Raw genomic sequence first — 15,364 nt, 5'->3', positions numbered from 1 at the left:
TGATAATATTAATGATTGAGGTGTTAATCATAAATAAAAGGAATTAAAATGTAATTTAAATTTTAATAGATAAAAATTTTTGATCAGTTCTTATCATGTTTTGAATATAATTACAAATTTACGAATGAAAATTGGTTGTATATTGTGAACAATGAAGGCTTTAGTACTTTTGTGTTTGGTGTCGAGCATTTTTGCTAAGCACGAAGAATATATAGGGTATGTATTTAATTGGTTGTCTGTGGAAAAAATATATTAAAATTTAACGCTATATTAATTTGTAATCTGATATTTTAAAAGCTAATAATAGCTTTGTTGCTAACCTGTATAGAGCTTAAATTTTGTATAGTTAATGAAATGTGCAAAAAAAGTATCTTTAATAAGATCGATTATTCCATTTATGTCCATCGATGTGCCACGCACATATAAAATCTTTTATAATACCTAATGAAATCCCAAAATGTTCTACTTCATTCTGTAAGTACATAATAAAGTTTCGATACAATTTTCTAATTATTTGCTAATGACCAAGAAGGATAATATTATTTTTTTATTAAATACATAATATGAAGTTGCAATAAAATCTTTGTCTGTTTTAAATAGCTAATTTACAACCTTCACAAAAACCAATTTCTACTATCAATTAATGAACATTTTAAATATTATATAGCTTAATTTTAAGTTTTATGTATGATATTATAGATGGAAGTCCTACTACGTAGCTCCGTCAACCACAGGCCAGCTGGAGTCCCTCGGGTCAATGATTCCCAGCCTTGACCTGGACTTTCTGAGCCAAGCTTCCACAGACCGCGAAGGCCTAGTTCTTGTGAAACCAGAACACCAAGTTAACTTTATAAAAGCATTGGAAAGTGAAGGCATACAGTACTGGTTACATGTGGACAATGTGAAGGCGTAAGTTTATATTGATCTTAATATCATTTTTTTTTAAGACAATTCACACCAATTGACCTAGTCCCATGCTAAGCTGGTGGAGCTTGTGTTATGGGTACTAGGCAACGGATATACATACATATTATAGATAGATAGACATATAAATACATATTTAAACACCCAAGACCTAAGCACAACACCAAATGCTCATCACATCGATATTCGTCTCAGCCGGGGATCGAACCCGGGACCCATGGATTCGCAGTCAGGGGTACTAACTACTAGACCAATGAGTCGTCTAATCTCCTACATACTGAAATTTACCACTTAATTAAATGAGAAACATTTGTATATTTGTGTAGAATAAACTCAAAAACTATTAATTGTTTAAAAGAGATGTTTGTGTGAGATTATTTCTAACATATTTTTCCAAAATATTGTATATATAAATCAGACATATTAAGCTGGGACCGTTTACAATACACTTTGTCATTGGCTTATGCGACATTAAAACCATTTTTAGCAGTAATAAACGCAAACTTACGATAAGCTTGTTTAAAAACATAATAACACACATTGACTTAATATAAATATTATTTATGTTAAATTTAAAATACAAATAATACCAAAAATTTTTTTTATGTTGATAAAGGCAATCTGATGACAAATGATTATAATACTTAGATTAACATACTTAGGTAGCGTTATATGTACTAAATCGGTTTTTATAAGATAACATTTATTGAATGTCTACAATGGCCTAAATACATTAAAAGGGTGTCTTTATATGTATTTCTTAATACGCACAGAGATAATAGAAAGGAAAAATTATCTATATTAATATACATTACTACAGCTTACGCTCTTCCGACTACCTAACTATATCCTTTAAATCCCATCTCATAACTCCTCCTTTCTTGGCGAGTCCTTTAAGGACTTTATCTCCTTCTCTATCTTCCTTTAAATTTCTTCTGTACAAACATTATTTATTTTATTTATTTACCCTTCGTTGCAAATGAAAGAAACACAATACATAAAAATTCTATGGGATGCAACGGGCGGCCTTATCGCTAATAAGCGATCTCTTCCAGGCAACCCTAGTTAAGAGAAAAACTTAAAAAAAAATAAAAAAGAATAAAAAAGAACCTTTCGTACTAACTTCTAACTGACGTGAGACTGATTAAATGAATTATCATGATTCATGTGCACTTTTTACTTTTTATTTTTCATGTATCCTTTATTAGTTTTGTTTGTTTTTTGATAAACAGGAACAGTTTCTTTTTTTTTTCTTAATAACTAATATGTAATATGTATTTTTGCACTTCTTGCCTACCTCATCAATTTTTTTTTCTCACAGTGGTTGCCTGGAAGAGATCGCTCGAAAGCGATAGGGCTGCCAGTTGCCCTCCTTTATATTTAATTACGTTAAATTTTTATATTGTAGTGCAGCAAAGTGTCAATAAATAAATAAGGTGAAAAATAGACCACCCAAGGCACACCCAATTTTCTCGGACGTCCTTCTACAGGCGCGTCTTACTATTCGAAAACGCCGCCTTGTTTTTTTAAACGGTTTTATTTAGCTCACCCCGTTTGTTTTATTTATTCTTGGGTCAAATTTAGTAATTCAAATTTCACCCTCTTCCTGTCAACCGATTAATCTGAAATTTTGTATACACTTTGGATTTTGGTGACAATACAATAAACTAAATAAATAAAATAAAAATAAATAAATAAATAAATATTATATAATATATAAATATATATATATATATATATATATATATATATATATATATATATATATATATATATATATATATATATAACATTATATTAAAAACTGTATCTATTTTATTAATTAAATATATATTATATTTATATTATAGAATTGATTTATTTATATAAACGAACGGGCAAGGAACCTTGCAATAACGAAGCACTAAATGAATTAAATAGAATGCGAAATAAAAACTAAAAACTAGAAAATAAAAATAGGTAAAAAAACTTTTTAAGTTAAACGGTTTTATGTTAAACATACATTGCAATGTTTAAGATAAATGTACTAAAAACCAAAAAATAATAAAATAGATACAGTCGTGGGAATTATAAACATATGCATAGACTAGACTAAAATAAAACCGTAGGGCACGTCAATAAGAAAATAGTAAGTAATTTCCTGACCGTCTGCGGGCCAACTGCCTATTTTAACGACGAATTAAACGATTCTTCTATCGCACATTAAGTCGATAATTTGTAGACAATTGACGTGCCCTACGGTTTTATTTTAGTCTAGTCTATGCATATGTTCATATGCATAGACTAGACTAAAATAAAACCGTAGGGCACGTTCATATGTATGTTCAGGCTGAACGACTTGAAACGTTTATTTCCTCGTTTAGCCACATAATGGACACAAATATGAGCGATAACTTTATAATAGTCGGTGACTTTAACCTCCCAAATATTAATTGGACGCCTTTGGGACCCATTCTATTAAAAAAAGGAACATCTAAAATACAAAATGTCTCCGAAATATTTTTAAATGAAATTAATATTTCAGGCCTAAAACAACATAATGTGTCGTCTAATAGTAGCAATAATGTCCTCGATTTAATTTTAAGTAATGTTTCCATCGACAGTTCGACAACTGATATGGCGCTAGTTAAACCAGACATATATCATCCTTGCTTAAAGATCGATGCTACCGACTTAGTTCTATGTAAAACCATCCCAAAAGCACAAATAAAATATAACTTTCGTCGTGCTAACTACGAGGATATTAATAAAGCGTTGTCGAATATTGATTGGGTAAAAGTTTTAATTGGAGGTACTATTGATGAAGTGACAGGTAGTTTCTATGTAATATTAGATAAAATAATTTCAAGTTTTGTCCCTAAAAACCGGAGTATTGGCAGAAGCAAATTTCCTATTTGGTACTCAAGCTCTTTGAAACATATAATAAAAGATAAATTAAAAGCTCACAAGCGTTGGAAAACTTATAGGAATCCAAGAGATTATGATGAATTTTCGCTGTTACGCGCTAGGCAAAAACTTGTATCTAAGAAGTGCTTTGATATGTATGAGAAGAGTATCCAAAATAATTTGAGTAAGGATCCCAAAGCGCTGTGGTCATATCTGAGAAACAAACGCCAATGTAGCCCAGGCTACCCTAACACAATGATTCTCGGAGATGAAGTCTACTATACAGAAGCAGACGCTTGTGAAGGGTTAAACAGGTTTTTTAAAAGTGTTTTTCAACACCCAGATGATAGTTACAATCTTCAACACCTACCTGAATCCGATTATACATGCAACCAAGGTTCAGGGAGTGATGGAATACCTTCAATTTTTCTCCAAAAATGCTATAGACAACTCTCTAAACCCTTGACAAATATATTTAATCAGTCACTTAATGTATTCTGTAGTTTCCCATCCAAATGGAAAGAAGCCCACATTGTTCCGATCCACAAAAAAGGGTCTAGAAATAAAATAGAACATTATCGACCAATTTCAATTCTAAATTCGTTTGGTAAATTATTTGAAAAATTAGTTAACAAAACGTTGAGTCCTCTTATCCTAAGACAATTACCACATCAGCAACATGGTTTTACAAAAAATCGTTCAACTGTCAGCAACCTCACCGTTTACACCGAGTACATTTTAAAGGGAATGGACGAAGGAGAACAAATTGATGCGATTTATACGGATTTTGAAAAAGCTTTCGATCGAGTTGATCATGTCATTCTCCTACATAAGCTATTAGCGCTAGGAATCCGTGGGGATCTATACAGATGGATCAAATCCTATGTGACTAATAGAAGGCAGGCGGTAATAATGGGTGGACATAGGAGCACATTTATAAATGTGACATCCGGTGTACCTCAGGGCTCTATACTGGGTCCGCTGTTGTTTAATGCTTATCTTTATGATATACATAATTGTTTCAAGTATTCAGAATATCTTATGTTTGCAGATGACAAAAAAATATTTCTAAAAATTAAATCTATAGAGAACTGTGTTCAACTTCAACAGGATCTTAGTAGATTGGAAATTTACTACAAAAGAAATAAACTATCTTTAAATATTGGAAAATGTAGTAAAATTACTTTTACTCGCAAACATAAGAAAATACAATTTTGTTATAAGATAAGAGATACAACAATTAAACAGGTGAATTTGGTTAGAGACTTGGGGATACTACTAGATGATAAGATGTCTTTCTCAGAACATATAGATAATATAACAGAAAAAGCATATAAACAACTTGGATTCGTCAAACGAGTATGCAAATCTTTCAGGAATATAAAATGTATAAAATGCCTGTACTTTGCTTTTGTTAGGAGTACACTGGAATATGCATGCACTGTTTGGTCCCCAACCTACAAGAAATACATTGAAGCAATAGAGAACATTCAAATAAAGTTTCTTAAGTTTTTAAGTTTTAAGGATTTCCGAAAGTACAGTAGCTATATAGATTCCTGCAAGTACTTTGGTATTGAATCATTGGAATGTCGACGTAAACAATATGACCTTATATTTTTGCACGCTATTTGCAATGGTTTAATTGACTGTCCTGACTTATTGCCGCTTTTACTTTTTCACGCCCCTTCTTCACACAATACAAGGCAAACGCAACTATTTAAAATTCCTCGGTTTAATTCAAACTATTTGCGTAACTCAGCCATGCATCGTATACCTTCAGATTATAATAGGAATTACCAGCAAATAGAAATATTTAATGTATCTAAAAAATGTTTAAGAAATGATATAAAAAATCTAGTATCTTTTATTAGATAGAATGGCTTTGTTATTCCTTCTTTATAATAAATGTGTTGTAATGAACTGTGAATCGTAGAATTTAGAATTTACATACATACATATAATCTTTGTAATTTTTTTGTTTTTTTTTGTATTTGTATAGGTGTAACTGTGTTTTGTGTATGTTTAAATGTGTATTCCATTTTTGGCTCTTGTGTATAGTGTAATTTTTTGAATATTGTATAGTACTTGTAAGTAGCTGTAGGAATACCATTAAGCAAATAAACAAATAAATAAATAAATTGCAATGTATGTTTAACATAAAACCGTTTAACTTAAAAAGTTTTTTTACCTATTTTTATTTTAAAGATAATTCACACCAATTGACCTAGTCCCATGCTAAGCTGGTGAAGCTTGTGTTATGGGTACTAGGCAACGGATATACATATTATAGATAGATAGACATATAAATACATTTTTATACACCCAAGACCTAAGCACAACATCAAATGCTCATCACATCGATGTTCGTCTCAGCCGGGGATCGAACCCGGGACCCATGGATTCGCAGTCGGGGTACTAACCACTAGACCAATGAGTCGTCTAATCTCCTACATAATTAAATTTACCACTTAATTAAATGAGAAACATTTGTATATTTGTGTAGAATAAACTCAAAAACTACTAACTGTTTAAAAGAGATGTTTGTGTGAGATTATTTCTAACATATTTTTCCAAAATACTTTATAAATAAATCAGACATATTAAGCTGGGACCGTTTACAATACACTTTGTCATTGGCTTATGCGACATTAAAACCTTTTTTAGCAGTAATAAACGAAAACTTACGATAATATTGTTTAAAAACATAATAACACACATTGACTTAATATAAATATTATTTATGTTAAATTTAAAATACAAATAATACCACAAAATTGTTTTAATGTTGATAAAGGCAATCTGACGACAAATGATTATAATACTTAGATTAACATACTTAGGTAGCGTTCATAAGTACCAAGTCGGTTTTTATAAGATAACATTTATTGAATGTCTAAAATGGCCTAAATACATTAAAGGGGTGTCTTTATATGTATTTCTTAATACGCACAGAGATAATAGAAAGGAAAAATTATCTATATTAATATACATTACTATAGCTTACGCTCTTCCGACTAACCTGACTATATCCTTTAAGTCCCATCTCATAACTCCTCCTTTCTTGGCGAGTCCTTTAAGGACTTTATCTCCTTCTCTATCTTCCTTTAAATTTCTTTGTATCCCTAACTTTCGTACTAACTACTAACTACTAAACTGAGACTGATTAAATTATCATGATTCATGTGCAATTTTTACTTTTTATTTTTCATGTATCCTTTATAAGTTTAGTTTATTTTTTGTTAAACAGGAACAGTTTCTTTTTTTTCTTAATAACTATGCCTACCTCATCAAATTTAATACATTTTTTTTCTTTTCTCACAGTGGTTGCCTGGAAGAGATCGCTCGAAAGCGATAGGGCTGCCAGTTGCCCTCCTTTATATTTAATTACGTTAAATTTTTATATTGTAGTGCAGCAAAGTGTCAATAAATAAATAAGGTGAAAAATAGACCACCCAAGGCACACCCAATTTTCTCGGACGTCCTTCTACAGGCGCGTCTTACTATTCGAAAACGCCGCCTTGTTTTTTTTTAAAGATAATTCACACCAATTGACCTAGTCCCATGCTAAGCTGGTGAAGCTTGTGTTATGGGTACTAGGCAACGGATATACATATTATAGATAGATAGACATATTAATACATTTTTAAACACCCAAGACCTAAGCACAACACCAAATGCTCATCACATCGATGTTCGTCTCAGCCGGGGATCGAACCCGGGACCTATGGATTCGCAGTCAGGTCTACTAACCACTAGACCAATGAGTCGTTTGGAATGTATATTATAATATTTCTAAAATGATACACATATACAATGCAAATAATTATTTATTTTATTCCTATAGTCAACTAGATTTGGATGATGAGGACATGGAAACTCACAGCAAAAGTACTCCTCCGAAGGGAGAAATGGCATATGATAGATACCAGCGCTTGGAAGTGGTAAGTGTTAACTATAAAATACTAGCAAACTCGGCGAACTCCGTTTCGCATTTTCTTTGCTATAAACCTCACGGAGCCCGAGACCTTTCCAACAAATGCAAAACCGTGGAAATCGGTTCGTGCGTTCTTGAGTTATAGCGTCAGGAAGGAAAACCCGACTTATTTTTATATAGTAGATAATCGGAATAATTGCTCACATAGTTATGTACATTGTACATGGGCGGATTAAACACAGTCAGTTTAAAATGTTAATAGCCCGCACTAACATTACTGTTCGGTTCCTATTGGATGCTCCGTCAGTAATGTGGATCTTGATCTATTCCAATCCACTGAGGATTGGAATATCCTTCGAGTACTAGAAGTAGCAACATAATAGCAAGCATCTCTTCTATCAATAAACTTATAGTAAAAATTTATTGATTGCAAGAATATGGTACAAAAGTGTTACGGTGGTACAGTCGTAAATCGTTTGCATATTCTGCCGCACACTTTGGCGCGCAAATTTGTCTTAAGGAATTTTACATTTAACATTAGTCAAAGTCAATTCTTATATTATCTGTATCGTACTTATTAAATTTATATCAATTACAGTGTCTCACGCAAATAATCATTTATTGAAAAGTAATTTTTTCTAAAAGTAATACACTAAGTCGCTTTTTAAAAACTCTAGTCGGAAGATCTTTTAATTCTTTTGGTAATTTATTGTAAACTTTAATTACCATACAAAAGGTGCTTTACCGAAATAGTTCTAGAGTGATTTTTGGCACAGCCAATTTGTCCCCATGTGTACTTCTTACTTCGACTTCTACATTCGACTTAAAAATATGTATGTTTCTGTGCACGAATAAAGATATTTCTAAAATATAAATACATGGAAGAGATATAATTTTGAGCTTCTTAAATACGCAACTATCAAGACAAAATTGCTCCACAAATTGCTGTAATACATTTCTTTTGAGCCTTAAATACCCGATTTACTTCTACTGAATATAATTCCACTTCCATTATACTTCGTTGATTGATTTTTAATAGGTTAATATTTCGTTTTGTTCGAAACCTTTCAGATCTACGCTTACCTGGACAGAATTGCGGAGCAGTATCCCAATCTGGTTAAACTAGAGACGCCCGCGCATTCATTTGAAGGTCGTCCCATTAAGTACTTGAAAATATCTTCCACTAACTTCGAGGATGAATCTAAGTCAATTGTTTTCATTGAGGCAGCAATGCATGCGAGAGAATGGATAACTCCACCAGTAGCGACATTTGCTATCCACAAACTTGTAGAGAATGTGACAAATGCTGATATGATTGAAAAGTTTGATTGGATCATTTTGCCGGTTGCCAATCCGGACGGATATGCTATTACTCATAATGGTGTACGTTTGCATTTTTTTACATAAAATATTAAATCCGTGGCGCTACAACCTTTTTAGGTCTGGTTGCATGATTATTTCTCAATCTAATAGGCAAGAATAAAAAAAAAAAACACCAGGCCAACTCTAACGCAACTCAAACGCACTCACTGAGCGTTTTTTACAGAAATAAAAACTGATAGTAATAATAATTACTATGGAAGTGTTGGAATATCAATACAAGCTAAGGCAGATGATTTCACTTCATTACTCACGTTTACACGATCGATCAAACGAATCGAAGGTATCGCTTATGATTGATCAAAGAATTTTGGGGAGATTAAATTGCGTGTTAATTACCAAGCGATAAAATAGTTTCTTTAGCACTGACTCTAGTAGGTAGTAATTATAATAAATATATCATTTGCGAATAAATGGTATTAAATTTTATATTGGCTAATCCGGTATCTTTATTTCACACAATTTTCCATTAACAGACTCGTTTTTGGCGTAAAACCCGCTCAACTGACCATGAGGACGGTGAACGTTGCCCTGGCGTTGATGGAAACCGCAATTTTGATTTCGTCTGGAATACTATTGGTGTTAGTTCTGATCCTTGTGCAAACACCTATCCTGGCCGCAAAGTTTTCTCAGAAGTTGAAACAAGAGTCGTCCGGGACATCCTTCATGAGAACCTGAATAGAATGGTCATGTACCTTAGTATGCATAGTTACGGAAGCATGGTTTTGTACTCGTGGGGCCACGATGGCAGTCTATCAAACTACGCTTTTGCTCAGCAGACAACAGCTGTTAATATGATTACGGCCATTCAGGTTAAGAAATTACCGGAGTTTCCAAATTACACAGCTGGAAATTCTAAGTTAGTGGTTGGATATGCTATATCTGGGTCTTCTCAAGATTACGCGCACTATATAGGTCTCCCTTTGGCTTTTACATATGAATTGCCTGGTCTCGGTCCAGGACTTTTGGGTTTCTCTCTCAGTGCAAGGTACATTAGTCATGTGGTGGACGAAACTTGGGATGGCATTGTAGTTGGCGCAAGACGCGCAAGGCAGCTGTATGGACCCGATCCGTTTAAGTATTAATAGTAATGTTAACAGTCATGTTAGAACTAGTACAATAGATTAATTGCAAGTGAGTATGGTTAATTTATTACTCCCATTACAAATAAAACAATAAATGATGTTATCTAATAAAAATCTATTGAGTTTTGTTTACACTACAAAGGTAAAAAGAGGCAAGATTGCATATCAAATCTGCTCAAATCAGTCGTGAAGCATTTTAGTCATCATAAGGAGGGAGCTTGTAGTTTATCAGAATGCCAAATCGTAAAATGGCTGCATCACGACTGATTTGAGCGCGACAGCCGCTGCGAAAACCGCTGTGAGAGTTCAAAAAGTGAGTTACAGAATAGCAAGGCTGATTTCAGTAAATCATTATAAAGTAAAAGGAATGGCTTGGCTTCAACACGGTAAATAGGCGTTGCGTCTTCTATTGCATTTACCATGGAAACTGTTCAGTGGATTTGTTCGAATGAATACCTGCAGCTGAGTATCAACATCGAAGGTCGAGGCAGAATATGAAATTCCCACCGTTTCAACTCCATCAATACCGTTCCATAACTGAGGGTTATTCAAGTCACCTTTTTACGTACACCACCACTATTTAACCAGATGCTCTACGAAGTATTTCCAAACATTGAGAGTTTCGGTTCTATAAAATGTTTAATAAATAATCTAGCAAGCCTGTAGTTCAGTGAAGAAGGGGGCAAATCACAGTCACACAACAATTAAGTCACGACCTATTAATATTATTTATTATGTTTATGTAAACAATTACATAATATGTATGCATCTATCATAATGAGTTGGGGTCATGATGGTTCAAGGAGAAATAAAACAGGTATATCAATAAAATTACTATATTCACTTTAATTTTATTATCTAAAGTTATTCCAGTTCAGATATTGAAAATATTGAGCTGCCTTCAGAATATTATCATAGCATAACGCAAAGTCAATTCAGAAATACCTTTAATACGTTAATAGAAAATCAGGCCAACTTCTCTTCAACTTTCCGAAAGGAAAATTCCAATTACGGAGATCCACATGCATAGTATTATTATGGAAATGCGAATCTTACCTATTCACAAAGTTATCCTGTTGTTCTTAATTAATTCACACCTCGTCATATTGTAGAATCGAGTTTATAATTTTCAACATTACCATAATTGTTATAGAAATTATATGAAACTCGTGCTCTTATACCACAGTAGAACTAAATTAAATTGCATTGATTTAACCAAGTTTAAATAAAATTTATATATTAAACGCAAAATTATATTTCTTTTTTTATGTAATAGGAGGCAAACGGGCCTCGCCTGATGTTAAGTGATGTTGCCCATGGACACTCACATTGCCAGGAGGCTCGCAAGTGCGTTTCAAGAATTGGTACGCTTCTTGAAGGACCCTAAGTCGAATTGGTTCAGAAATACTTCAGTGGGCAGCTGGTTCCACATAGTGGTGGTGCGCGGCAAAAACTGCCTTAACAAACGCTCAGTTGTGGAACGACGGACCTCGAGGTGATACGAATGGTATTCTGTATTGTAGTCCGTTAATGAAACATAGCTGCAGGTATTAGTCCGAACAACTCCTCGGAACACTCTCCGAAGTGAAAGTGACTGGTAGTTCAAGTTTCTTACAAAACTTTAGTGTTTTTCAGCAATCGTGTGCGAAAGACTGCTATATCTATCTAATATTAAACCATAATGTTGCCATATGCAATCCGTACATTGCTGCGATGGTACCTAATATATAAAATTCTCGCGTCACGGTGTTTGTAAAGTCCTCAGAAATGGCTTAACGGATTTTCGTGAAATTTTGTGTGCATATTGGTTAGGTCTGCGAATCGGACATCTATTTTTCATCCCCTTAATATATGGTGGAATATGATTCCACCCCATTTTTATTTCTTAAACAACATTTTTTTTGTTTCATTTTTTTATGAATGAGGAGGCGATATAAGTGAACTTTAAATGTCGTTTCTTTGAATTTTCAGGTTAAGAGTAATTGTCATAGTTAAACAATAATTGTTGTAATATTGCGTGATAAATAAACTAATATTCTTAAGTAACACATAGCATATCCTGACACCAATACTATACATTGAGTTGTATTTATTAGAAGACTATTTCATGATTCATTCATTCAGAATATTGCATATGAATAGATCGATTTGACCGTAATCGTATCGACGTCTTCACGTCGTATCTAACTTGCTTATTGCATTTGAATTTTAAACTCGCAGTATAAATTATAATATTTTTCAAGCAAGACAATTTCAAACCTATCTCGTATATTGCGTTGAATGCAAAGCAACATTCATACGTTCACATTTAATGTACGTGGTGACAGTAACGGATCTGATCATGATCACTAATTCATTTGTTGGAATATGACTAGTGATTTAATTATTATTTATAGCCGCGCCACAAGGCATAACATAACAAACTAACAGAGAAGCAGAAAGAAACAAGTAATATTGTATGTAACTTTGATATAATAATGAAAAAAAATAAAAGTGACGCAAGCTTTTTAAGTCTGGGCCTCATATCATTTGGTAATCTAATGGAAAAGTAGGTGATCGGCCTCCTGTGCCTGACACACGCCGTCGACTTTTTTGGGTCTAGGGCAAGCCGGTTTCATCACCAATTATTCTAATGTATTCCTTCACCAATCGAGCAAATGTTAAATGCGCACATAGAAAGTTCATTGGTGCACAGCCGGGGATCGAACCTACGATTTCAGGGTTGACATTGCTCATAATGCTTGCAAATAATAATTTTACAAAGAAAAATATTATTAAATGATTACAAAACAATGGACCTTAAATTATAAAGCAGGGGAAAAACCCTAAGAAAGTGATTACATAATGCTGTGATTCCTGTAATGGGATGGGCGATCCGAAAAAATATCAAGATTGTTCGGGCCCTACAGCCGCACAGTCTAGCCATTCTTTGTAGGACTCTATTAAAGGGACGCAAGTTAAATAAGTAGAATTCAAAATAATACTATAAATTATTTATTTCATAATATTCTACACAGAAGTTCTCGTCTCCTATTAGTATTTAATTAGTACTTTCCTTAACGATATTAAACCTAGATTAGTCTCCAAGATTAGCTGCAAAATGAAATTGGAAGATATTTCGGTTTATAGAAGTGAAGTGAAATGGTAAAGTACATCTGTGCCACTTGGACGACGTCTTTAAATGAGAAATTTTAATGAATTCTTGCCATCTTCGGTTTGTCAATGAATTAAAAGTCCAAGATACGTTACACATTTAATATTTTTTCACACAGAGTATAACAGTCAATCAATATATATTTAGAGGTAGATTAATAATTCGTTATTTATTTACAATCAACTATACAGTATTTAAAATTTTCTTAACCTACAAATTAATTAATAATTCAGATTCGTTTATTTGAAGAACTTGCTTTTTGGCAAAAAATTCACATAACTTATACAGTCATCTTTTTTTTCAGTGAATTCTCCACCACCACTGCCAGTTAGACATTAATATTCTACTAACAGCTGTTAGTCGCGGTTTTAAATTCGTCCTCATTATAAAATATGTGCGCGAAGCAACGATATCTCACTCGTTCTATATTGACAATTGCTATGTGAAAAAAAGCTCTGATTATAACTATTACGGAACCTGATACTTTTAGTTTTATCTATAAAGGAAGAAAAGGAAAGGACACACCACAAAATATATTCTTTAAAAAATCTGTTATTTCAATACATATACGGTTTAAAAAGTCTAAAATATTTTTTTTGTAGTTTTAGTTGTTATTATTTTGTGATTTCTTGTTTAAATGTTTAATTTTTCCCCTTGCGAGCTTATATTCTAATGTAATTGATGTGCTTGTGTATGTATGTATAATTTTATGCATACACGTTGTTTCTACCACATCTAGTTTTTGTAAATCATCGTAGTTCATTCTAGGAACAGGTAATTAACAGAGAGGAAGATTTTAATGAAAATTATTATTGGTGCGCTAATGTTTGCCCCGATAAGGTTCGCCATTGTTTGATATCTTTGCTTGTTCTATAAATTTTTATAAAAAGTTCATTATTGCTACTTATTACCTAGGATTAGCATGGGCAACATTTGCACCATGTAATTATTTTGAAGTTTATGATTTTTATAAGTGTGCATTTTTTTACTATATATAACTATACTATGCTTGTGGTGACTGGTCGTACTTGAATTCGTGTATGCAGTGATGTTGGTTATTTCGACTATGTGTTTGCGTGTTGTTCCCACGAGAATGTAAGTGCGTGCTCCTATTTCACCATGCCTCCTGCTGATAGAGGACAAGTCTTTGTTTTTTATGTTTAATTTATGTTAATTACTTGATATGTCATGTGGAACATGGTGTAATGGCTGCAGCTCCTTACAAACGTTGTGTAAAAAAATGGCGATTAAAAGTGGCGGAGAGATTATTGCCAGTTCTTCTCTTCCGTTCTACACCCTTGATTTGAGAACTGGCAGTAAATGTAAAATTAGAAGCATTCATATGTATTTCTTTACTGACGAGTCATAAGTGTACATTATGTTACCTATATGATTAAATGATTTTTTACTTTACTTTATAATAACTTACAGTACTGAAATACTAAACAGTACAAATTTTATCCGTATAGAGTTAAAAAATGAATCGAAAACAATAAAACAAAAAAAAAGTTTTTATACCTTATAAATAATATTATATCTATTTTAAGTCTATGGAGCTAAGCAATCACATCCCAACTTAGGATGATAACCACAAATAGTAGAAACATGTGAATAAAAGAAAAGGCTCCGTGCGTCTTAAACCCGGGTGTAATATGTAGAAGTTAATTAATCACCAGCTGACTAAGTATTTTTAAAAATACATATGAAATTGTTGTGATAACAAGCCAAGACTCGTTTTAATATTTCAATACACTGTTTAAAAGCATTTTACTTTCTAAAGGCAATGTGTGGTCCCGGTATATTGGAAGCTTCATAAACAATTTATACCATTAAATAAGATTTCAAAAATATTCGAAGTGAACTCGCTCGACCTTTCCCTAAAATAGCGTAACTCAAGCCTTTATCTCGAAATTGGCCACATTTTGTCCCGATACGTGTATCGAAAATACAGAAATCACCTTAATTTCCGTTCCATGAAGACGACGCCATTTTGATATTTCT

At 32.8% G+C, this 15,364-nt stretch overlaps 1 protein-coding gene across 1 annotated transcript; it reads left to right on the top strand.

The window, feature by feature from the left end:
• Window positions 1–111: 111 nt before the first annotated feature.
• On the top strand, window positions 112–10,312 carry LOC125056809 (carboxypeptidase B-like). Its single transcript, XM_047660096.1, has 5 exons — window positions 112–216; window positions 700–909; window positions 7,655–7,751; window positions 8,816–9,127; window positions 9,601–10,312. The coding sequence occupies exons 1-5, from the start codon at window positions 152–154 to the stop codon at window positions 10,207–10,209; spliced, it is 1,293 nt and encodes a 430-aa protein (XP_047516052.1). The 5' UTR covers window positions 112–151; the 3' UTR covers window positions 10,210–10,312.
• Window positions 10,313–15,364: the final 5,052 nt, after the last annotated feature.

Source organism: Pieris napi, chromosome 15 (assembly GCF_905475465.1).
Source record: "Pieris napi chromosome 15, ilPieNapi1.2, whole genome shotgun sequence".
NCBI classification, from domain to species: domain Eukaryota; kingdom Metazoa; phylum Arthropoda; class Insecta; order Lepidoptera; family Pieridae; genus Pieris; species Pieris napi.
Note: the sequence above shows the minus strand (reverse complement) of the source record. Positions and strands in the feature narration are given on the sequence as shown.

What these genes read in the sequence shown, in the direction of transcription:
- LOC125056809 (XM_047660096.1), top strand. Translation starts at nt 152, where the DNA reads ATGAAGGCTTTAGTACTTTTGTGTTTGGTGTCGAGCATTTTTGCTAAG. An exon ending in CATGTGGACAATGTGAAGGC is followed by an intron (nt 910 to 7,654) that starts GTAAGTTTATAT and finishes TTATTCCTATAG; the next exon opens with TCAACTAGATTTGGATGATG. An exon ending in GATACCAGCGCTTGGAAGTG is followed by an intron (nt 7,752 to 8,815) that starts GTAAGTGTTAAC and finishes GAAACCTTTCAG; the next exon opens with ATCTACGCTTACCTGGACAG.